The 26,161-nt window shown below is 34.5% G+C and overlaps 1 protein-coding gene across 1 annotated transcript in view; it reads left to right on the top strand.

Annotated features, from left to right (window-relative positions):
- BRCA2 (BRCA2 DNA repair associated) overlaps positions 1–26,161 on the top strand; it is a 53,260-nt gene that overhangs the window by 12,059 nt on the left and 15,040 nt on the right. The window contains exons 10-18 of the mRNA XM_061170884.1: positions 204–1,322; positions 2,735–7,429; positions 9,316–9,411; positions 12,313–12,382; positions 19,822–20,231; positions 20,706–20,887; positions 21,648–21,835; positions 23,484–23,654; positions 24,150–24,504. Coding sequence (XP_061026867.1) covers positions 204–1,322; positions 2,735–7,429; positions 9,316–9,411; positions 12,313–12,382; positions 19,822–20,231; positions 20,706–20,887; positions 21,648–21,835; positions 23,484–23,654; positions 24,150–24,504 — 7,286 coding nt within the window. The remainder of the gene's footprint in view (positions 1–203; positions 1,323–2,734; positions 7,430–9,315; positions 9,412–12,312; positions 12,383–19,821; positions 20,232–20,705; positions 20,888–21,647; positions 21,836–23,483; positions 23,655–24,149; positions 24,505–26,161) is intronic.

The following is a 26,161-nucleotide window of genomic DNA, read 5'->3' as shown; positions in this document are numbered from 1 at the left end:
ATCAGTCTTGACCAGAAGAACAGGGCAAGGTTGGTGCCTCCCTACCCAAAAAATATCTAGCACTCAGGATAACCCTTTAAATGCTAAATTATGTGTTATTCAGTGTATATACTATTTCTATGAAAAAGGTTTGAGAGTAGTATAAATTATATGGTTGTGTTATAAAACATTATTAATAATGCTTCTGCTTTATATTTTAACAGGATTGGAGAAAATGGTAGAGGATTCATTTGGTAAAGTAAATAGCTGCAAAGACCATTTTGAAAAGTCAATGCCAAATGTCCTAGAAGATGAAGTATGTGAAACAGTTGCAGATATCTCTGAAGAAGATAGTTTTCCAGTATGTGTTTCTAAATATAAAACAAGAAATCTACAAAAAATAAAAACTGGCAAGACTAGGAAAAATATTTTCAATGAAACAAAAACCGATGAATATAAAGAAGCTAAAATACAAATGACAGAAAATAAACATTCGTTTGTATCTGAAATGGAGCCAAATGACAATGATCCATTAGATTCAAATGTAATAAATCAGAAGCCCCCTGGGAATGGAACTGACAAAATCTACAGGGAAATTGTACCATCTTCAGCCTCTGAATGGTCTCAGCTAACCCTCTCGGGTCTAAATGGAACCCAGATGGAGAAAACATCCCTACTGCATATTTCTTCTTGTGACCAAAATAATTCAGAAGAAGACGTCATAGGTACAGAGAAAGAACATACCAACTTCATTACTTTAGAAAATTCTTTGCTGCATATTTCAAGCATATCAAAAACAGTGAAGACATTAAATGAGGAAACAGTGGTAAAAAAGAGAGATGAAGGGCAGTGTCTTGAGTCTCGTGAAGATTCTACTGTTGTGGGAAAGCAAGCACTATCTGATTCTTCTCTAGTAGCTTCTCCACTTCCGGGTATCAAGAAGTCTGTATTCAGGATAAGAGAGTCACCTGAAAAGACTTTCAGAGCAGATTTCTCAAGTAATATGACTGATGCAAACTTTAAAAAAGAACCAGAAGCCTCTAAAAGTGGATTGGAAGTACAAACTGTTTGCTCACAGAAAGAGGATTCTTTACATACAAGTTCAGTTGATAGTGGCAGCTGGCCAGCCACTACCAAACATACTTCTGTAGCTTTGAAGAACGCAGGTTTAATATCCAGTTTGAAAAAGAAAACAAAAAAGTTCATTTATGCTATATGTGATGAAACATCTTATCAAGGACTGAAAATGCAGAAAGACCAAGAATCAGAACTAACTAACTCTTCAGTCCAATTTGAAGCAAAGCCTTTGGAAGCACCACATACATTTACAAATGTTGATTCAGGTACCTCTGTGTGTGTGTGTGAATAGTGTGTCTAGTTTTATGGATGGTGACAAGTTTCTTATTTGAATATGTGAATCTCTTTCTTCAACCTTTTTAAAAAACATACTTCCTGCTTTCATTCTGTAGTTTTTTCTTCTGTAGTGTTTTGGGGGTTTTTTAAATCTGTATTTTATATTCAGTATCAGGCATTGTTGTTTAGGCCTTTGATTACCAATGTTCAGAATCACTTCATTCAAACTTGTTGGATTAATTTGCATAGTATATATATAATCATAACTCTTGAGACAGAGCATGTGATTCATAAACATCAAGAGCTTGGCTACTTAATTCCTGCTTTAATTTTCAGTATTTATTATATGCAAGTTAGACAATTCTATAAATATGTTGTGCTATTTAATATGTATTTTCTTTAAAGCATGTAAAAAATAGAAAAAAGCTAACTGCCAGCTAAGTTTAATGTAAGGCAGTCATAAAATAGTGACTTTTTTGTTGTTATTACATAGTTTTCTTCAATATTTAGAGATTGCTTAGAGTTATTACTATATCTCTGGGTGTCAGGAGTGTGCACAATGAAACTGATTTTTTATTTGAGCAACAATTTATTTACCAGTAACTATACTGTATGTTAAAAAGGTGATTTTATCTCCCTTTGCGAAGATTTGAGTGGGTGGTAGTATCTCAGTGAACAATAGGTTTGGTGGAACTGGAGTAGAGAACAGTTTGAGATTTAGGTTAATTTCCAGAGAAAAATGTTTGATATTGTATATATCAGAGATAAAACCAATGAAACAGCTAATATGTAGTATTGGTTAGTGATTAAATGAAATGAGATTAATAATTTTGACTTGTTAGTAGGAAATTCAGAGGGTCAATAAAATTAACGAAACAGAGCAGTTTAACCCATTTGCCTGACATTAGGTAATCTTTCAGGCCTTTCATGCGAAGAACCTTTTTTAAAAAGTTCACTTTGGGTTTTTTTTTTTTTTTTTTTTTCAATGTGAAAGACTGAATTAACCAAGGGAAATGTTAGTTTTCTAATTCCTTTTCTTTGCCTTGCTTTTCTGACTCCTATTACATCAATATTAGCAAAGAATTTTTTCTAATTTTATTTTCCAATAAAATTACTTTGAATTTTACTTATGGCAGCTAGCTGCTTTCTTGAACTACATACTAATTTTAATTGAGTTGATAAGTACTATTAAAAAAAACTAGGTCCTATATATCTTTAGTTGGGAAATGTAATAAATTCAAAATAGAGAATATTTAGAATTCTTTTAAACCTGACATTCACTTCTTGCTTTTCATGTAATTCTTGTTTTAGACACTACCTTTTTAACTTAGTGGAAAATATTTAGTGAATGTGGTTGATGGAACTGCAATTTCATCTTGTCACTTTGTGTCTTTATGCTTAGGTTTATTGCATTCTTCTGTTAAAAAAAACTGTTTACAGAATGATTCTGAAGAACCAGCTTTGTCTTTAACCAGCTCTTTTGGGACAATTATGAGAAAATGTTCTAATAATGCAAGCAGTTCTAATAATAATAAAACAATATCTCAGGATCTTGATTATAAAGAAGCGAAAATTGATAAGGAAAAACTGCAGTCATTTATAACCACAGAAACTGGTTATGTGTCATGTTTGCAGGAAAAGCACTGTGAAGATGATCCAAAAAGCCAGAGAGTTTCAGATATAAAGGAAAAAGTATTGCCTGCAGTATTTCACCCTGCATTGCCACATTCAGAGGAATATAGTGATATTCTCTTCCAATCCCAGGAGAGCTTTTTACATGGCCATGATAATACCACCATTTTAACTCCTAGCTCCAAGGATCTTTTGTCAAATCCAGTTGTGATTTCTAGAGGAAAAGAATCATATAAAAATATGTCAGAGAAAATAAAATCTGAGAATTGTGAAGCTGGTTTTGAATTAACCAAAAGTATTTCCATGGAAAAGAATCAAGAAACATGTGTTTTAACTGAAAATTCTAAAAAAGCTGAGCTGTTGTCACCTGAAAAATATGTACCAGAAGCATCACCGTCTATGAAGGTACAATTCAACCAAAATACAAATCTCACAGTAATCCAAAAAGACCAAGAAGAAACTGCTTTAATTTCAAAAATAACTGTCACTCCAAACTCTGAAGAACTTTTCCCAGACAAAGAGAATAATTTTGTCTTTCAAACAACTACTGAAAGGAATATTCCTGTTTTAGGAAATATTAAGGAAGTTCATGAGGCAGACCTCAGTTGTTTAAGAGAACCTGTTCCCAAGAACTCTGCCATAGTAGCATGTACAGACATAGATGACGGACAAGCAGCCAAAGTGTCACTTACAAAAGATTTTGGTTCATCAGATGTAGTCCGTGATCTTGCAGAGAAGAATAGAAATAGTGTAAAGCAACCACCAAAAATGACTCTAGGTCAAGATTCAAAGTCAGATGTCTCGTTGGATATAGATATGAAATCAAACAGAAATAATGATTGCATGGACAAATGGGCAGGACTCTCAGATTCGATTTCAAGTCACAATTTTGGAAGTGGCTTCAGAACAGCTTCTAATAAAGAAATAAAGCTCTCTGAACACAACATTAAGAAAAGTAAAATGCTCTTCAAAGATATTGAAGAACATTATCCTACTAGCTTAGCCTGTGTTGAAATTGTAAATACCGTATCATTAGAAAATCAAAAGAAAGGAAGCAGACCTCATGAACTTGATTCACAGTCAGTTAATACTGTATCTGGGTATGTGCAGAGTAGTGCAATTGTTTCTGATAGTGGAAATAGTCACACAACTCCTCCAGTTTTATCTTTAAAGCGAGACTTTAATTCAAACCATAATTTAACACCTAGCCAAAAGGCAGAAATTACAGAACTTTCTACTATATTGGAAGAATCGGGAAGTCAGTTTGATTTTACACAGTTTAGAAAACCAAGCCACGTGTTACAGAGTAATCCATTTGAAATGCCTGAAAACCAGATAACTGTCTTGAATACCACTTCTGAGGAATGGAAAGATGTTGATCTTCATCTCACAATTAATGCCCCATCTCTCAGTCAGGTAGGCAGCAGCAAGAAATGTAAAGGTATAGTTGGAGGTAAGCAAAAGTTGGCTTGCTTGTCAACAACAAACTGTAACAAAAGTGCTTCTGGTTATTTAACAGATAAAAACGAAGTGGAGTTTAGGGGCTTTTATTCTGCTCATGGCACAAAACTGAATGTTTCTAGTGAAGCATTGCAGAAAGCCATGAAACTGTTCAGTGACATTGAGAATGTTAGTGAGGAAACTCCTGCAGAAGTAGATCCAGGAAGTTTCTCTTCAAGTCAGTGTAACGATTCTGATGTTTCAATGTTTAAGGTAGAAAATTACAGCAATGATAAAAATTTAAGTGAGAAAAATAATGAATGCCAACTAATACTACAAAATAACACCGAAATGACTACTGGCATTTTTGTCGAAGAATATACTGAAGACTACAGGAGAAATACTGAAAATGAAGATAACAAATGTACTGGTTTTGTTTGTAACTTAGAATCTGATGGCAATGCTTCAAGTAAAAATGATACAGTTTATATTCATAAAGATGAAAATGGCTTGCCATGTATTGATCAACAAAACATACATCTAAAATTATCTAGCCAGTTTATGAAGGAGGGAAACATTCAGATTAAAGGTTTGTCAGATTTAACTTGTTTGGAAGTTGTGAAAGCTGAAGAAACATTTAATGTTAATATGTCAAATAAAAAAGAGTCAACTGCTAACAAGATGAGGCAAAATATAAAAGATTTTGATGTTTTTGATTTGTCCTTTCAGACTGCAAGTGGGAAAAACATCAGAGTCTCTAAAGAGTCTTTAAATAAAGTTGTAAATTTCTTTGATGAAAAATCTGCAGAAGAACTGAATAATTTTTCAGATTCCTCAAATTCTGAATTACTTTCTGGTGTAAATATCAACAAAATAGACATTTCAAGTCATGAGGAAACAGATATGGTCAAAAACAAAATATTGAAAGGAGGCGACCCAGTTGGTATTAAAAATCAAGTACTGACTCTCCAGCAGAGACCTGAATGTGAAATCAAAAAGATCATAGAACCAACCATGTTGGGTTTTCATACAGCTAGTGGGAAAAAAGTAAAAATTGCGAAGGAATCTTTGGACAAAGTGAAAAATCTTTTTGATGAAAAAAAGCAAGATAATAGTGAAATCACTAATTTCAGCCATCAAGGGGCAAAGACGCTGAAGGACAGAGAGGTATGTAAAGAAGGGCTTGAATTAGCATGTGAGACAGTTGAAATAACTGCCCCAAAGCATGAAGAAATGCAGAATTCTCTAGAGGAGAAAAAGCTTGTTTCTAAGGAGACAGCCATGCCACCCAGGCTCTTAAGTGATCATTTATACAGACAAACTGAAAATCTCAAGATATCAAATAGTATCTCTCTGAAAGTTAAAGTACATGAAAATATAGAAGAAGAAACAAGAAAAAGTCCTATAACTTCCTTAAGTAACAGCATGTCTAACAGTTATTCATATCATTCTGATTTTTCTCATTCCACTGAGTTATTTAATAAGTCAGAGTATCTCTCAAAAAATGAAAGTCATAATTCTGATATTGAGTCAGTAGTGAGGAATGTCAAAGATAGAAAAAACACTAGTTTTTCTGAAGTACTATCCACTGTAAGAGAAGCAAACATAAACCCACAAGCTGTAGACAAAGATAGTTGTGTTCAGAAACTTGTGACTAACTCTTCACCATGCAAAAATAAGAACACAGCTGTTGAAGTGGCCATATCTGATTCAAATAATTTTGAGACAGAGCAACCTGCACTCAGTATAGCAAGGGATAAAATAGCCTTTGTTTCTCATGAAACGAAAGTGAGAGAGAGGTTTACAGACAACTGCAGGAAGGTAACTAAGCAAAACACTGAGAGTGAATCAGGCACTGGCCGAACAAAAATTGTGACAGGTTCTCATAAGGCATTGGGTGATTCAGAGGATATTATTTTTCCTAACTCTCCAGATAGTGAAGAACATAGTATGCATTCACACAAGGTTTTTCCTAACATTCAAAGTGAACACATTTTACAACATGACCAAAGTATATCTGGATTGGAGATAGTTTCTAAAATACCAGTCTGTCATATTAATTTGAAAACTTCTGATAAATGTAAATTTAACATGGGAAAATGTCCCAAGTCAGTCTCTTCTATAAATGTTTGTGGGATTTTTAGCACAGCAAGTGGAAAATCTGTACAAGTATCAGATGCTGCATTACAAAAGGCAAGACAGGTATTTTCTAAGACAGAAGATAGTGCTAAGCAACTCTTTTCCAAAGTATCATTTAAAAGTAATGAAGAACATTCAAACAAGTTTGCAAGAGAAGAAAATACTGTGATACATACCCCCCCAAATTTACTATCATCTGCTTTGTCTGGATTTAGTACAGCAAGTGGAAAACAGGTTCCAGTTTCTGAGAGTGCCTTTTGCAAAGTTACGGGAATGTTCGAGGAATTTGATTTAATTGGAACTGAATGTAGTCTTCAGCATTCACCTCCATCTAGACAAGATGTATCAAAGATACTTCCTCTTTCTTGTATTGATAAGAGAACCTCAGAACACTCTGTAAGCTCCAAAATGGGAAAAGCCTATAATAAAGAATTTAAATTATCAAACAACTATAACATTGAAAGTGGTTCTTCAGAAAATAATCATGCTATTAAAGCTTCTACATATCTCTCTCAGTTTAAGCAAGACAAACAACAGTTGATGTCAGGAACCAAAGTATCACACGTTGAGAACATTCGTCTTATGGGTAAAGAACAAGCTTTACCTAAAAATATAAAAATGGAAATTGGGAAGACTGAAACTTTTCCTGATCTTCCTGTGGAAACAAATACAGAAGTTTGTTCTACTAACTCCAAAGATCCAGAAAACTATTTTGAAACAGAAGCAGTGGAGATTGCCAAAGCCTTTATGGAAGATGATGAGCTGACAGATTCTGAACTTCTAAGCCACGCCAAACACTCTCTTTCTACATGCCAAAAAAACGAGGAAACGGTTTTGATAAATTCAGGAATTGGAAAAAGAAGAGGAGATGCACTTGTCACAGTTGGTAAGTGTCTGTTATTTCCTGTTGGTTTCCCAATCACTTTTTAAATTAAGTCCTTAATAATTCTGATATGCTAGCTTGTAGCAATTAGGATATTATACACTGAGTATATTTTTTTCAGACTTTTATGTGTAGTTTGGGAGAATGCGATTTCACTCGTGATATCACTGAGTCTGTGTACCAAGAAGTCATTGGTTGAGTCCTGTTCACATACATACACATAGAGAGGGAGAGAGAGTGCAGAGGTTCAGACTCTGGGTCTTAAGAACTTTAAAAGTTAGTTTCTAATTATAGGTGTTGGTTAGCTTGCTTTTTTTTTTCCATCCAGGAAGTGTTCTAAAATCAGTTACCATTAGCAAATAGTATTCTGGTCTTAATGCCATCTGGCGTATGTTCTAATTTCTCTTTTGAATGTAGTATGTTTACTACAACTTAGTTCAATTATTAGGTTAATTGGATGTTTGATTTTTTTTTTTTCTATTAGTATCTCTGACTAGGAGTAATCTTACATAATTGAACCTGTTGATCAGTTACAATTAAAGTAAATAAAAACTAACTCTCCAACTTTTAAGTGGATGATCTTAAATACCTAGCTCCTGTTTAAAAACTCTAGACTGGTAGAGTAGTTGAGTTACCACAACTTTTCTTGTCCAGTCCCTTCACATTACAGAGAAAGACACTGAAGCCAGTCAGTTCATTCTTCCACTTGGTGCATTTTGCCCTTAAGTCATCCTGGTGGATACAGACTTGCTTAATCAAGTCTTATCCAGGTCACATTCTTTACCAAGTTTATGTTATGGGCAAAGTAGTAAGTTTATAATACTTACCTTAAACTGTTGCTGTTCTCTAGTGCAAAATTCTGAGGTGCAGACGCTTAAAGATATTCATAATTCTTTCATGGAAAATAATGGCTTTATTTATAGGACCCTGTTTTGTTCATGTGTGTACTAAAGTAGGTTGGCCTTATGCTTAGGAATAAAAACAACTCAGACTTCTACTAAATGTTCTCAACAGCATCACTGTTTCATTTCCCTCACTTCTGTTAGATATAAATATATATAGCTTAATCAGCTTCTGGTTACTTGAATAGTACAGGTTCTTGTCAAGCAATTAAGTCACTTTATAATCTAACACTTGATAAAGACTTGCATGGACATTTTTACTTACTAAATCCTTCAAGTTCAGTTTCTTTAATAAAACGTCAATTCCTAATACCCAGTGACTTTGTGGTTTATCTCCACCTTGACTCTGTATGCAACTCAGGTTTCCAATAAAACTTGATTTATACTTTTAAAAAAGCATCAAAAAGCAAAGTATCTTTTAACATATTATCTCAGGATGACATGGAAATGCATAACAAATTATGGTTTAAGTTTACTCTCAGCCTTTGTAGAGTTTTAAAATAAGTACATATTACTTTTGCTAATACTTTAATGTAATTTTGGTAATTTAAAATCTTTTCTCTTACTTACTGACTCTAATTCAAGGACCTATATAATAAATTCCTTCTTGAGTGTAATGCAAAAAAAAAAAAAAAGTTTATTTGAAGAAATTTTGTTTGTCCTTATTGCCAGTAAACCTAGAGTTACTAAGTGGCAGTTTATTAAAAAATAGCTTATCTGTGATATCTGGTAACACCTGTTTATCCCTGGACCCTATTAAATAGTGGTATTTTAAATGGTCAAAAAATAATAGAAATTAAGTTGACGTTGAAAAAATAATTTTCTCTTTCAAAATAGAATTTTCACTATTTAAATTATAATTATGTATTTTTTAGTTAACATATTGTAAGAGTCAGTACTTTAGTTTTAAAAAAATGGACTATAGGCTTTTTTTTTTAAAAATTGATATTATTTGTTTTAAAAACATGTATGGAAATTTCCTTTTAGGAGAACCCCCAATCAAAAGAAACTTGTTGAATGAATTTGACAGGATAATAGAAAATCAAGAAAAATACTTAAAGCCTTCAAAAAGCACTCCAGATGGTAAAATTTGCTTTTTATCCATATCTTTTTCCCCTCTATAGTTAGTATTCTTTGAGTTATTTTTCTTTGGGTATGTAGGTAATTGGGCACGCCTTTACAGTGTGGTTTGTTAAAGCTTACATCTTGCCTTGTTTTGTTATGTGAGCTTTTCCTTCATAATAGCTAGTATAATGTGGAGGTTCTCCATAATTGAGAAATGTGAAATGATAACAAAATAATGGCTTTTAAAATAAAAAGCTATAAGAATTTAGTAAGAACTTAGTAAAATACTTTAAGCTCAGGTTCTAGAATCTAGTTGATTTCATAATATTTACGTGAATCAGTTATTTAATTGAAAAACAGTGACTTTCAAATTATGTTATTTCTTATACATTTATTAGATGGGATTTTTCAGCAAGGAAGAGCTTTCCCTTAACAACTGGGGATGAACTCTATAGTTCCTCCTAAAAAGGCAGGGTAAATATTGAATTCTTTCCCTTTACTTACCAATTTTCAGAGTAAAGAGTAGTTGGTGTAGTAATCACTACTAATGGTAGTAAAGGAATTTTTTTCTTAGTTGAGTAAAACTGATTTCTTAGATTTTTATTTATAATGTATATATAAAGTTTAAAAGAACACATTAGGAATAATGTATTTCTTTACAAAAGAAAACATTCTTTTTGATGCTCAAATCATTTCAAATTTGAAAGTGGAAACCTCTTCAAGTATTTCCTAAGAGTTTTTTTTTGTAATATGCTTTAATTAACCTTTGAACACTTTCTTGCTTTTTATTATCACGAGAAGATTTCCTAGGGAGTTGTTGTAATTCCCTGCCCCCGTTCTAGAATCCTTAGAATCTACAAAGATCCTTCCAGTGGTTAATATTTTTTAAAAAACAATGTTTGAACGCTAACTATGCTCATAGCTGCTGGTGTATTTTTTATTAATGCTGCATTCTTGGTTTCTAATAACATTAACATATTTACTTATTTGCTTTATCTTCTAGCCATGGTTCTCAAACTTTTTGATCTCAAGATCTCTTTATACTCTTAAAAATTATTGAGGATCCCAAAGAGCATTTGGTTGTGTGGATATATCTATTTATATTTACCATATTCAACATTAAAACTGAGAAATTTTAATATTTGTAAATATTAAATATTGTGCATTGGTCATTTTGAAAATATTAGTTCAGAGTTATGCAGCTCTTCCAAATGTTGACACATTTTATTATACAATCTTAAACAATTACTTTTGTTAATGTCACCACTGATCTAATCTGAAAATTTAGTATTGGGAAATTGTCAAGCTAAGAGCCAGATACAAGCGTTCCAAAATTGTCATTTTGTTTAAAAGCTTGAATTTTACAATTCAGTTTGTTTGGCAACAGATACTCTCACTTGTTTTTTTGTAGTGATAAGCTCATTTCATTCATTTTTGAAGAAATGTCTGCTGAATACCCAAGTCTGAAAGATTGTGGTTTGTTGGTTATTCTTTCAAGTAAAAATGGAATTCTTTGGGACAAAAATGATTAGTGCAGTTCACATAAAGTGCATTTCCTCAAGACAATTATCGCACTAAAGTATGCAGCAGGACATACCAGCAGTGCTAATGTCAACACAGTGAGAAAGATATATATAACTTCTCCTCCTCCCTCTTTTCCTTCTTCAACTTCTTCTTCTCCTTCTTCTTCTTCTTCTTCTTATTATTATATGATTATTATTACGATAGTTTGATAGCTTGGATCCCCTTTAAGGGTTGTGGGTTCCTCCCACCCAGGGTTCCATGGATCACTCTGAGAATCACTGTCTTACAGTATATGTATAATAGCTTCAAGTTTACAATACCAGTGTTACTAAATACCAATAATAAAATTACTAAGGGAAATTAAAAATTCTTTGCAGTTTTAGTCCTAAGAATATATATCATTAAGAATGTGGAGTCAAAGTTCTGTGTTCAAATGCCACTCAAATAATTATTTTGTTTGTGGTTAACAAGTTAATAATTAGGTTAGATTCATTTGTTTTAGTTTTCAATTTGAGGATTTTCTTTTTCTTTTTTAATTTTATATTTGAATAAATAGAATGTTTACATAGTTCATTCATCAAAAGTACAGAAAGGTTTACTTGGAGAAGCCTTATTTCCATCACCATCTCCTCTACACTGTTCACCACCTTCCTCACTTCTTGCTCACTATATTGGTAACTATTTTAAATGGTTTTTGGTCTATCCTTCTAGGTTTCTTTTTGTGAAAATAAGTAAATATGTGTATATATGTTCTCATTACCTTTCTTTCTTACTCAAAAGGTATCAGTATGCACATGGTTTTGTACCTTCTTTGTTTGTTGTTTACTTTAGAATTTATCTGGAGATCATGCCTTAATGAGTATCAAGAGATCTTCCTCGTTCTTTCTTGTGGTTGTATAGTACTTGATGATGTGGCTGTATCAGTGTATTCTGGTTTATTCAACCAATCCCGTCCCTACTAATGGACTAGTTTTGAAGATTTAAGAAGTACAAGTTACCTGCTGAGAATGAATAATATCTACAGTTTAGCTTGTCAACCTTCATAAAACTAAATTTTAAATTTTATATTTGCATTGGCAATTCACTAACACATTTGAGTTATGATTAACATCAGCTGACTAAATTTATACTGATTTCTTATATATGTTTGCACTGTGAGTTATTTGGTATTAATCATTATCAATTTGTGAATCAAATTTTTGATGGTTATTAACTAAGCATTCATTATATGCATTCAAAAATTTTAAATGTATAATTTTCTCACATTTTTGTGTAAATATTTACAATAAAGTGTAATGAACAGACATAGGAAATAAAATCTCCCAATAGATTTTCATTAATACATAATATAAAAGACATTTCATTAATACATAATGTAAAATAATATTTTTCTAGGCACAATGAAAGATAGAAGATTGTTTATGCATCACATTTCTTTAGAGCCAGTTACCTGTGGACCCTCCTGGTAAGACATGTTTAATTTTTTTTTTTTTAATTCTACTAATATAGTGTAGGAAAAATGTGGGTTTTTTAAATAAATATTTCTATAAATACTGGCTCTAACATATAGTACAGACATTAACACTTCCCTTTTTTGAAAGCCTGCATCAGGATTAAATAATTCTGTACTTTAGTAGTACTTTATAGTGCTGTGCATATTATTATCTCATTTTTAATAACTTTGTAAAGTAGACAAACAGATTTTATTGCAGTTTTGTGGATAAGGTACTGAGGTTGAGAGGGATTAAGGAAATTACTCAAAACCAATTAATAAAGGTGGCATATATTATATCTCAATTATATTAGTGAAAGTGAAAGAAAAATTAAAGATGGCGTATGTTGAAAATATGCTTTTATCTCTCCTCCCTCTCAAAACCCTACTAGTTACTAAGAGAATTTTTTTTTTAATGTATAAATCTGTAAGTACAGTGTTGTTTCAGAAGAAACAACAAAATTTTAGAAGCTAAAAATCATTAATGATTTAGAAAGACATAGAAAGCTAAAACCTGACATTAGAGCAAGCAGAGAAGCTACTCAGTTTCCCCTAAAGAACCTGAGAAAGACTCAAATTGGCAGCAACATGTACTTCTGAAGGTGAGGTAGAAAATAGGAAGATTAGTTGAAAATCTGTTTAAGAGACATCTACATCCCCTCCCCCACTGCACGCAGGCAATTATCCCTCTTCTGTCAAAAGACCAGAAGGTCATTCTCTGGAGAAGATGAATTGGAGGGATTCTGAATTGGGGATGGGGTTGGGGGAAGATTCTGAAAACAGAGATTAAGTAAAAATCTGGATGTCAAGTAGTGAGACTCCCTAGCCTCCTTCCCACACTTGGCTCCCAAATGCTGGCAGCCAGTCCCCTAGGCGGAAGACTAGACGATTGTTTCTGTGGGTAACAGGAATAGAAAAGACTGAAAATACTGACAGTTGTGGTTACTTAAGTTAAACCACATACCAGATCACCAGACAGTGAAGCCAACAACTGACAAGCCACACCAGCACACAGCTTCCAGTCAGCTCTTCAGTGCTTCACACTTAAATGAGAATAGATAATCAAGGATCACTAGTCATTGGAAGAAAGCCTCTGGGAAAGATAGTATCCAAAGTACAAAAACCAAAGGACAGAAAAGGAACTTAGAGGAAATAGAACATGCAACAAGAAGAAAACTTCAATAAAAGTACTGATATTTTCAGGAAAGAGAACATATTGCATCCTTAAAATAAGAACAAGTTGCTATAAGAAGAGCTCTTGGAAATTAAAAATATGATGGCACAAATAAATTAACTCAGTAGAAGAAATAGAAGATAAAAGTTATGAAAACTCCCAGAATATAGTACAAAAAAGAAGAGGAGATGAAAAAGGAATGAAAGATAATTTTAAAAGTCCTGTGGCTCTAACATCTGAAGATTTGGACTTTGAGAAAGAAGTAACAGAGGAGAAATACAAGTTTTCAAAGAAATAATTTAAGATATTTTATCAGTACTGAAGGACATGAGTTTCCTTGATTAAAAGGACCCTCTGAGTAAGCACATGAATAAAAATGACCTGTACTAAAGTATATCCTTGTGAAATTTTAGAACAGTGGGGGCAGAGAGGAACCTTAAAATTTCCAGAGGGCAAAAAAATCAGGTTTCAAATAAAGTTTCCAGAGTCGTAATGGTATGAGTCCTCTCATCATTAACAGTGGAAGCTAGAAGGTTATAGATTCTAAAATGTATAATACAGAGCAATGCCTTTAAAATTCTGAAAGAAAACAATTTTCAACCTAGAATTCTACCACTGACCAAAATATCAAATAAGTGTGAGGGTAAACATTTTTCAGATGTAAAGTATCAAAAGGTTTGTCTCCCAACACAGTTTTCTCAGGGAGCTAACTAAAGTCCATAAATCAGAAGGAGGAAGATATAGGATTTAAGAAACAGGAATTCAACATAGGAGAAAGGTAAAGGGAATCATCAGGATTATACAGAAGGGGGAGATCCCAGAATTACAGCTGTGTGGCTAAACCTAGACAGGTACCCAGACCATTTTGGAAGAATAAAGCCCTGGGAGAGTTTGCCTACAAGAAAAAGATTAAAGTAGAACCTGAAGTATTTTAATGTATTAAGAAACTTCTTGGTAAAGATGGTGAATTGAGCATACTTACCTACTTTAATTGCCTCTCAAATTTTTACCAAAACAACCATGAAGGAATTCATACATACACACACACACACACACACACACACACACACACACACACACGTCCCCTCCCCAAAGACAGGGAGAATGGGAGAGGAGAGACCACAGTGACTACATTGTTCAAAGCATACATACAGGAGAAAACTGATTTGAAAGTGGTAGTGGGGAGAGGAGAGAACCAACCATTTTACACTAAAGCCTCAGAAGCTCAGGAACTGGTGAATCTTCAGAATTGGGTGGTGAGGGACTTCCCTGGTGGCGCAGCGGTTAAGAATCCGCCTGCCAGTGCAGGGGACATGGGTTCAAGCCCTGGTCTGGGAAGATCCCACATGGCGCGGAACAGCTATGCCCATGCACCACAACTACTGAGCCTGCACTCTAGAGCCCACAAGCCACAACTACTGAAGCCTGCGCGCCTAGAGCCCGTGCTCCGCAACAAGAGAAATCACTACAATGAGAAGCCTGCGCACCGCAATGACGAGTAGCCCCTGCTCGCCACAACTAGAGAAAGCCCGTGCATAGCAACAAAGACCCAACACAGCCAAAAATAAACAAATAAAATTAAGAAAAGAAAGAAAAAAGAATTGGGTGGTGAAGAAGGAGCCAAAATAAGGATATATAGGTTGAAAGTCTATTTAAGATGCAGTCAAATCCCCTCCTTCACTCCATGAAGCTGGGCACTACCTCTTATGCACTCTAACAAAAGACTAGAGGTTAACTCTCCAGGGAGGGTACAATACAGGGTTTCTTTATTGAACACACTAGGCACAGTTGAAGGCAGGAGTAATATACTGAAGGCAAGGGGATCAGGTTAATGTGTGCACACTGAATGTTGGGGGGCTCTCCTCCCCAGGTCTTCTTCCCACACTCAGCTTCCAGAATGCTGGTAGCTAAGTTTTCACTATTGGAAGCTTCCAGTTAATCTACAGTGTTGCTTACAATCAGTAACGGTGTACCAAAGGCTTCCAAACAGCTCTTTGATCCCTGACGCTTAAATATGAACAGACAACCAAAGATTACCAAACATCACAAAAACCAAAAATGAAATAACCAAAAATCAAACTAATGAAAATAACTTAGAAGAAACACTATTCAAGGAGCAGAATGAAAAGAGAATTATATGTATAAAGCTGAGAGTTTGGGTGTGAATGAATGATAGGTACATAGAAAAGTAGCAGAGTTTTAAAAAAAATAACCCAATGGAAAGCAAAAGTTGTAAAGATAGGAAGTACAGTGAGTATGTACTACATATTAATACCACATAATACTTTTTACTAATATAACACATTCAGCTGTAAAAAGTATTTAGTCATAACGTAAATGTGAAATATTGACAGAATCAAATACATAACTTGGGAAGATGAGGAAAGGAGAGAGAGAAAGAGTGTTTGGTAAAGTGGAAGTGGTCTTGTGGGAGCTAAATCTTCATTCTCCATGGTGGCTTTTCAATAGAAAAAAGCCCAAAAGAAGCAGTTACTGAGGTGTCTCTTATAGATAATGGGTGTGAATATCACAGAAGCATCTCAAATTGTAGACAGCAGTTGTAAAATCTTTTCTAATGGTAAATTTTTAAGCCCAAAGATATGGTTTAAATTGCATTAATGTTATCTTTTCAAAAATAACTACTTGCGGCATTGTTGAAAAAGTCATCGAACTGTATTCTGGAATATATTTTTCAGCAGGCTACTAATATACATGTTTTGAATGTAGAAATCCAGGTGATTTTTAAATTTTTCATTTTCAAAAACAGATTTTAATATTAAAAATAAAGTAAGCGCTTACTTATCTACATATTAACTTAATTTACTCGTATGATGGGAAAATAGTTTTATGCATTTAACAAACAGGTATTAAGCACCTTTTCGAAGTATCTAATTTATACTGTGTTGATAGATGAAAAGATATGTAAGTCCAAGTCAGATTGCTTGTCTTGGAGCCAGGCATGAAAAGAATTATTGTGCTATAAATACTAAAATGAATATAATAAAGTGATGTGAGAGCATAGAAAAATTGGCAGCTTAATTATGTGACAAAAGCTTAATAGGAAAAGTACTTTAGATGAATGTAAAGAATGCTGCTTAAAGAGGGCATTGCAAATCTGGAAACAGTAAGAAGTTGTGTGACTTTCATCATGGGTTTTGGCAGGCTGGGGGTGGGGTGAGGACTGGGAGGAAACACAAAGAAATGGAGAGAGTAGGACCAAAAAGGAAGCCTCCTGTATGTCATTTCTGACAAGTCAAAACCTGGATAGGCAATAGTTTGTGTTTGGAAGTTTAAGAAGAGAAGCGACGTAACCAGATTTGTGTTTTAGAAACAGACCAGAAGAAAATGTTGCAAGGAGATTAGTAAGGAAGTAAAGGCCTTAGTTTAGTTAGTACATGTGATAGAGAGCAGAGAGTGAGTGGAAGATAGATTCAAGATTTGGCCAGAGAGTCATTAACTGAGAGTGGCAAAATATCTCCATGTGGATTCAAATAGAGGTCTTGATCATAACTTGCAAAGCAAACTCCTCATTTTCACAATATTCTTCATATTTAAAAACATTGGAGTGAAAAATCAGTGAAAATAAGTTTTGGAGTGCCCAGGTTTATTCATTCCTGTGCACTCGATCTCATGTAGGTCTATTCAAGGAAACCAGTCCAGCCATTGTCCCCTCTCCCTCCTGCATTGATCATTTTTCCACTTTACTGGATTAGTCCCATCAGTGTAGGTAGTTGCTGTAAATCTCCCGTCTTGAAGAGAAAAGCCTTTCCTGACTCCTCTTATCCCACCAGTCCATTTCTAGGCCCCACTTAAAGCACATCTCATGAGAATTGTCTCAACTCACTTTCTCTACTTCATCTCTTCCCTTTCTCTCCTGAGCCCATCCCAGTCTTTCATCACTACCCACTACCCCTCATCAAGATTACCAGTTACCATTTTCTTTACTCTGGCTTCTGGGACATCTGTCTTACATCTCCTCCTATCCCACTGGCTGTTGTTTCTTACTCTCCTTTGCTAATTCTTCCCCTAACTGCTAAATGTTAAATTCCCCCATGGTTCAGCTCCAGATGGCTTCTCTTCCTGCCCTTCCTCCCTAGTATCTCATCCACTCTCATGACTCTGTATACCATCTATTTGGTGACAGCTCCAAAATTAATATCTTTAGCCCAGATTTCTTCCCTGAACAACATATTTATTCAGCTACCTACTTGACATTTTTATTTGGGTGACTTATAGACATCTTAAAGGTAACATCTCCAAAGGTGATATTCTTTCCCCTTACCTGTTTTCCTATAAATGTAAAAGTCTAACAACTCTGCTTTCAAAATATACCCCAAATCCAACCACTTCTCACCGTTTCCACCCTTAACACCTGGTTCAAGTCACCATAAAACTGTCTAGATTATTTCAACAGAACTGGTCTCCCTACTTCCTACTTTGCCTCCCCCCACCTCCCTATACACAGTGAATTTTCAACAAAGAAGCCAGAGGGATCCTTTTAAATATAAGACAGATTATGTCATTTCTGGACTCAAAAACTGTTCCATGACTTCCCATCTCATAGTACAAGCCAGAAGTCCTTACCATGGTATGCAGGTTCTCTGTGATCTGGCCTTTTTGCTACCTTTCCAGTCTCACCTGCTAACTTTCCCCTTGCCTACTCTGCTCCAGGCATACTTGTGTCTAGCCCAGTACATGATGTCCACTCTGCCTGTAGCAGTCTTCTCCCAAATCCCTTCGTGGCTTTCCCTCTCACTTCCTTTAGGTCTCTGTACAAATGTCACCTTATCAATAATGTTTTCCTTACCACCCTATATAAAATATCATTTATTTATTTCTGCTGGACACTTCCTGTCCCCCTTACCATGCTTTAATTTTCTCCATAGCATATATAATACCAATTGACATATTTACTTGTTTGTCTGTTTCCCTCCACTAGAATGTAGACTCTATGATTTTGTTTCATTTGTCACTATATCCCCCAGCCAAAATACTGCCTGGCAAGTAGTAGGAACACATTAAATATTTGCTGGATAGATGAATGGATAACTAAATAAGTTGTAGGGTAACTTCAAGTTCCATGGGCTTAGGGTTGGGTAAAAGGAAGTATGGGGTTTTCAACAAAATATCGAGGAAGAACATGTACGCTAGGGAAGGTGGTAAATTTGGTTTTGGACATGCTTAGTTTGAGATGAGTGTGGAACATCAAGATAGGGATGTCTGGTACTAGATGCAGTTCAAAGTGTAGGAATAACACCTGGGGAATGTCGGGCATAAAGATACAGATTGATATTTTTATTGTTAGATGGTAATTTAAGCAATGTAAATGACTCATATCACCCAGGGGAAGTGTCTAGGGAAGAAATCCAACTTTGGAGGCAGGAAGATTTTTAAGAGAAAGAGGAAAAAAACCGTTAAAAAAAAAGAAGGAAAGAAAGAAAAAGAGGGACAATCGTGGTGTAAATATTTGCGGTGAGAATTTTTAAAATGAAAAAGTTGTGAAAACTGTTAGAGATCAAGCAGAATGCGTTTACACATGAAGCTTTTTTTAATTTTGGTATTGGGAGGTCATTAGCAACTTTATTGAGAACAGTTTCTATAGACTAGTGGGGAAAATGAGAGTTCAGAGAGTGGAAAGTGAGGAAGTGAAAATAGCTACTTTAGATTACCTATGGAGGAAGGTTGGCCATGAGGGGTACGTAAGAGTATCAGCTTGAAAGGGAGATAAGGTTGAGAAAAAAGTCTAGGGTGGGCAAGGCTTTCTGAATGAAAAAGGTGTAACAGATGGTAGAAAGAGAAAGGAAGGAGATGGAATAATCATTGCAAGAGTGGGGCTCCTGAGGAGACTGGGATACTAGATGGGGTCAAGAATACAGGTGAAGAGGTTACCACGAGAAGAGGACGGGTAGACAGACGTCTGGCGAAGGAGGTAAGTGAGGAGCTGTGATAGACCTGGAGGAGACAGACGGGGGAATCCATGTTTGACGGATTCTCTTCTCTCATGTTTGTAGGTGGTTAAGTCAAAGGCTGGGAGTCAGTGTGTGAGAGATAGTTACAGACTTGGAGAGTGTGGTATTGTTTTGGAGGGCAACCATGATGAAATGCAGAACGGTTACCAGAATAGGATTGCCATGTAGCAACTGAGGGTCTACAAAAAAAAATACATATTCCAAAACATTTATATATATGTACATTTACTGGTAAATAATCAAGCTTAAATATTTTCTCCCCATTGTAGCACAAGTACGGAAAGGCGAGAAATGCAGAATCCAAATTTCACTGCATCTGGTCAAGAATTTCTATCTAAATCTCATTTTTCTGAACACCTGACTTTGGAAAAGTCTTCAAGCAGTTTATCAGTTTCAGGGCAGCCACTTTGTAAGGTTCCTGCCCCAAGAAATGAAAAAAGGAGACACTCGATAACTACAGGCAAACCAATGAAAGTCTTTGTCCCACCTTTTAAAACTAAATCGCATGTTCACAGAGATGAACAGTGTGTTAACAGGAATACTAATTTCGAGGAAAACAAACAAAAACAAAAAAACATAGATGAACATGGCTCTGGTGATCGTGAAAATAATGTTGATGACAGTGAAATTCATCAAACAACAACTATGCTTTTCGCAAAGGGTGAAGAAGAACCTTTAGGTATTGTGTGAAAATTTGTGTTGACGTATTTTTGCCTTTCAGATATATATTTCTTATATTAAATAACACCTTGAGGATTTTTCCCCCTTTTATGATGATTACTAACTTCAAAACCTTTTGTATTGCTTTAGATTTTTCTGTCCAAAGATTAAGTTTAAATTACTCTAATGTTTTCTTTCAAAGGTAGCTAATTGTAGACATTCTTCTTAAAAAAAAAAAAGCTATTAGACACGCAGTCTAGGACAGCTATTATTGGATTATGATTTTTATCAGGCTACTAATTTTCTTCCAAATTCGAAATAAAAATAATCTGTTTCTGTTCTTTTAGAAATGTTTTTCAAGTAGAAACTTTTTTTCGTCCCTTAAGATTTAAAGTTAGAGCAAATAGATAGATATCATTTTATAAAACAAGGTTTGTGCTTTTAAAATTTTATATTCAATTTTATTTTTTGTTAATTATTTATTCTTTAATAGATTTAATTACAAATCTTCAGACTGCCAGAGATATACAGGATATGCGAATTAAAAAGAAACAAAGGCAACGTATTTTTCCACAGCCAGGTAGTCTGTATCTTGCAAAAACATCCACTATGCCCAGAATCTCTCTGAAAGTAGCAGTAGAAGGCCAAGTCCCCACTGCGTGTTCTCATAAACAGGTACGCTTTTGTCTATAATGCTAACTAATAGCTTTTATAGCAATGTGTAACTTTATTTCATTAACTGGCATCTTCAAATTGTTTAAAGAAAACAAATTGATGCAGAAATGGATGAGTAAGATCATCTTGCTTCCTAATCAGCCTGCAGTGGCAGCCTCCTTCTCCTCTGCTGCCTTATCCTACTAAAGTGATCAGTGCTTCAAAATTACAATTTCTCTTTCGCCTTCAAAATGTATTCATTTTATCACTATAAGTGCTCTCAGCTGGGTGTTAGAGGAAAGTAGTCTCATTGAATTTAAAGTGTGAATGACTCATAACCCTGAACCTGCTAAGAGCCATTTACATTTTTAAAAGGATTCTTATTAAGCCAGTACTATCTAGTTGGAATTTGGGGCAGTGGAGAGGTGAGAGTCTGGGCCCCTTCTGAGTTTTTTTAACTTAAGAGGTTTTCTTAAACATTAAATTATTTTTTTATCCCCACAACGACTTCCTATGGCAGATATAGCAGGAGGCATGTACACAAGGGGAATGGGAAAGGTGCAGCAGACTCTTGAATGTATAGGTCATTTATATTATGTAAAAATTTTTTAGCTTCTATTAAGTACGTTACATATTTTTATAGTGAATATTTTCATATTTAAATGAAAAACTTTGGGTAGATTCAGTTTGGGTGTGTTATAATTTTTTTTTTCTGTGAAACATTCTTTTGTTTGATGTTTTTTACTCATTATCAAATTTTTCTATCATTTATTTTGTGCAGCTATATAGGTACGGTGTTTCTAAACATTGTGTAAAAATTAACAGCAAAAATGCAGAGTCTTTTCAGTTTCACACTCAGGATTATTTTGGTAAGGAAAGTTTATGGGCTGGAAAGGGAATACAGTTGGCTGATGGTGGATGGCTCATACCCTCCAATGATGGAAAGGCTGGAAAAGAAGAATTTTATAGGTACTCTCTGCAAAAAGAAATTTTGTATTAACTAACTTTTATATGTTCCATCATCTCTCTCTTCCTCACAAGTCCCTTTTTATCTTTCCTTATCTCTCCTGAACTTAAAAATTTGGCTAGAAATCAAAAGTTTATACATTGAATCATTCTAAGTACATGTGGTTCACTTGATATTCTGTTGAAATCTTTTGAAAAGTGAATTTTGGTTTGTCTTAGGATTTAGTGAATTGGTTTTTCTTAAATTAGGACATTATTCTTACAGCTTTTACAAAATAAAGACTGATAAGAAAAGTTAAGTGTGAGTTGGCCTTATCGTAAACCCACACACATGTGTATACTTGTGTGGATATTCTCTTTCATCGTGTATTTCAGTAAATATAAAATATAAAAAATAAAGTTAAACAGAAATACTTAAATATCAGTAATACCAAGTGACTAGAAAACTCCAGTGCCCTAAAAAACCAACAGTTTAGGAACTATATATACTCTTAGGATTCTAGTGTTTATACAAACAATTTTAAATGTTTGCTATCAGGGAGGTATTACCTCATGCCAATGACAAGAGATAGGAAATCTTTCTCCTGTGCCCTTATTTTTGAGATCTCGGTATATCTTTCTAAAGTTTATAGTTTTGAGAAAGGTGGTAAAATATTTTTTCTTTAAATTTTTGTTGTTTTTGGAGTATTTTAAAACACGAATGTTATTTACATCTTGGTACTTGTCCCACATAACAAATATCAGCTGTTGATTCTAGTTGGAAAAGTAACAGCTGTATCACTTAATTGTATTAGGTAGACTGCATAGTGTAGAGGTTGAGTGATTACTCTGTAGTCAGGTGGGCATGGTTCAAACTGTTTGCGTGTTGAGTCTCAAGCTGTGTTTTTGATGATTCAACAAATATTTATTGAGCACCTACTATGTGTCAGATACTATCTTGGGTACTAGGGATAGCAAAACAAAAAAACTCTGCCCTAATAAATCATATATTCTAGTTTGGGACAGGGAAAGAAAATTTTAAAAGGGAATAAGTAAATGGTGTAGTATATTAAAAAGTGATAAATACTTTGAAGATAAAGCTGGAAAAAGGGGGTAAGAGAGAGTTAGGTGAGGAGAGGTACAATTTTTTAAATAGAGTAAGAAGGCAATGTGTAAGGGTACTGATGCTGGTGGTTGGTAGATAGGAGGGTGGAAGTTTATGGAAGTTCTCTTTTAATTACTTCTGTTTATGTAGTGCTGAGAGTGAGAATGGGAAAGGAGGAGGAGTTGTAGATTTGAGCAGAAAGGGCTCAAGTTGTAGATTTGAGCAGATATCAAGAAGAGAACCAGGACTAGAGAAGGAAGTTCTTAGGTGATTTCTAAAAACAATCTCTTTAATAAGAAATATATAATCTAAAATATAATTATTTTACAGTAAGGATCTCATTTTCCAGTTGAAATAATTGTATTGACTAACATGTTAAGTGAAATTTTTATTAGCATATTTTGATACATGTCATTTTCTAAAATTATAATACTTATTATGTTAACTCATAAAAACTTATTGAATGATCTTGTACAATTTAGTTTTTGTGCAAAGAATAGTTGGGGTTATTGAATTCAATAACATCTTACCTGGCTTTTATTATTTCTTCTACCTTTATTTATTCAGAGCTCTGTGTGACACCCCAGGTGTGGATCCAAAGCTTATTTCTAGAGTTTGGGTCTATAATCATTATAGATGGATTATATGGAAACTGGCAGCTATGGAATTTGCCTTTCCTAAAGAATTTGCTAATAGATGCCTAAGCCCAGAAAGGGTACTTCTTCAACTCAAATACAGGCAAGTTTAAAGCGCTATATTATGTAATCATATATTGTATGGGTCAGACTTCTGTGCTGTCTGTGACTTGCACATCAGAGCCAGTTGTTGGTGACAGCTGCCATCCCACACTGCTGTTCAGTTGTATAGCGCAGTCCTCTTGTCACCCTCCAGCCCCCACTTAAGAGCAATCACACATTCATACACCCTATGCTTCCCTCTTCTCCCACCCTCTCCTTAACCTCTTGGCACATGAGAAGAATATGAATTACTAATTTGATCCACTATTCAGGGATTGCTAGTAAAGCATTTTTGCATTTTGGGGGTTTTAATATTTAATTCATATTTTAGCAGTATAAAACTTAATATATTACCAGCTACCAAATTTTAAATTCTCTTCAGTCTCAGTATTCAATAAAGGTATTTAATTTTTATTCTCAATTATTTGGTGACTTCTTTTTACAATGAAATTCTAGACCCACAATTTCTAAAATAATTCATTTTTTTTCTTTTTAGATATGATATGGAAATTGATAGAAGCAGAAGATCAGCTATAAAAAAGATAATGGAAAGGGATGACACAGCTGCAAAAACGCTTGTTCTCTGTGTTTCTGAAATAATTTCATTAAGCACAAATATATCTGAAACTTCTAGCAGTAAAACTAATAGTATGGATACCACAAAAGTGGCCATTGTCGAACTTACAGATGGATGGTATGCTATTAAGGCCCAGGTGGATCCTCCCCTCTTAGCTCTCTTAAAGAACAGTAGACTAACTGTGGGTCAGAAGATCATAATTCACGGAGCAGAGCTGGTGGGCTCTCCTGATGCCTGTACGCCTCTTGAAGCCCCAGAATCTCTTATGTTAAAGGTAAATTAAATTAATGCACACTCTTGGTAAAAATCAGTCACTGATTCAGTTAAATTCTAGAGAGAGTTTACATTTAAATTTTTAAATTTACTTATGCCTATTAAGGATGCTTTGTTTCTTGAAAATGTACTGATACTATTACTAGTTTAAGTAGCATATTTCTGAGATAGTTAAATATTTGTGTTTTTGGAAAGCCAGAGATATTTACTGAGCTGAAATAATGCAATTGCAGTCACAGAGCAGAGTAAATTGGCACCGGATGTTTGATTTTGGTACCTGTAGCCCTCATGTTGTTCTCATAGTATTGCTCTGCTTCCACTGTGATTACTTGGCCAAATCTCTGTTCCAGTATGATTAGAACATTAGATTTCAGTGATTCTTGGATATAGAATACTAAAGTACACCTTTCATCGCTATGTAGATTTAACCCTAGGTAACAGGACTTTGTCATGTTGAATAGTCTGTAATATTGCTATCAGAAATGACTGCTAATGTTGCACATTCAGATTCACTTATGAGGTAACCTTGTAAAGAATTTACTTCTGTTGTATTCTGGATCACTGTAGTTCAGGAAAGCATTTTAATAAGTCGATCATTTTTAAGTTAAAGAGATAATTTGTCATTAACTTGAGTTGCTTTTAGTCAGGCTGAAACAGGCTTTTGTTTTATGTTGCTTAGAATATCAAAGTTGCACTGGCTTTCAATTTTTGTTTTGTTTTTATCAAATCAATATATGTGCATAATTTCAAAACTCAAGTAAAATAAGGTGTATAGCCCCCCCCCACAAAAGCAGTCACTGATGCAACCCTGCCTAACCCCCCTTCATGCTCCCCAAAGGCAGCCACTTCCAATCCCTTTGGCTGTTTCTTTTGCTTATACTGTTAGGTCTTCTTTTCACCTTCAGTTTAGACATTAACTGTTAGCTTCCTGCTATGAAAGATGAGGAGTGAAGTCAGTATTCAATGTTTATGTTATAATGACTATGAAAAATATTTTTTGCAACTCAGCGTACAGTATACCATGATTACATTTCCTTTCTTTACAACTTACTGCTTTCCCTGGAGTTATTAACTGTCTTGTCTTTTTTGTTTTTGTTAATTTTCTGTATCCTTATTACCAACTCATTCCCACACAGGAGCCATATAAAAATTGTCTCACTATGTTAAAATATCTTTATCAGTTCCATTTCTTTTTCTTGGAGATTCCTTGGATCTCTCCATGTTCCTGCTCAGTTCTGAAGTGGTTATCTTCTATGTGTGCTGCACAGTTATTCTTGAAATTATTTTCACCTCTTTCTGTGTTAGAAGCCCTATACTCTGGATTCCATACCTTTCTAGATGTATTCCCTAGCTTTAAGGGCACGCAACCGCCAGAGGCTTCTTGAGAAAGGGAACATGCAGTGTTTTTTTATCTTATTACAAGGTTGGCTGAATATAGAATTTGAGGTTGAAATATTATAATTCCTTCAGAATTTTGAAGACATTTCCTCTATTACCTTCTTGCTTCTGGTATAGTTTCTGTTAAGTTCAGTGCTGGTCTTATTCCCAGTCCTTTACTACGTGATCTGTTCCTAAGACGTTTTTAAGATTGTCTCCATCATTCTGAAATTTCACAATGAGGTGATTTGGTGTCAGCCGTAAAAGAAGGAAAATTATTA

The sequence above is a fragment of the Eubalaena glacialis genome, chromosome 16 (genome assembly GCF_028564815.1).
Source record: "Eubalaena glacialis isolate mEubGla1 chromosome 16, mEubGla1.1.hap2.+ XY, whole genome shotgun sequence".
NCBI classification, from domain to species: domain Eukaryota; kingdom Metazoa; phylum Chordata; class Mammalia; order Artiodactyla; family Balaenidae; genus Eubalaena; species Eubalaena glacialis.
This window is presented reverse-complemented; position numbering and strand designations above follow the sequence as displayed.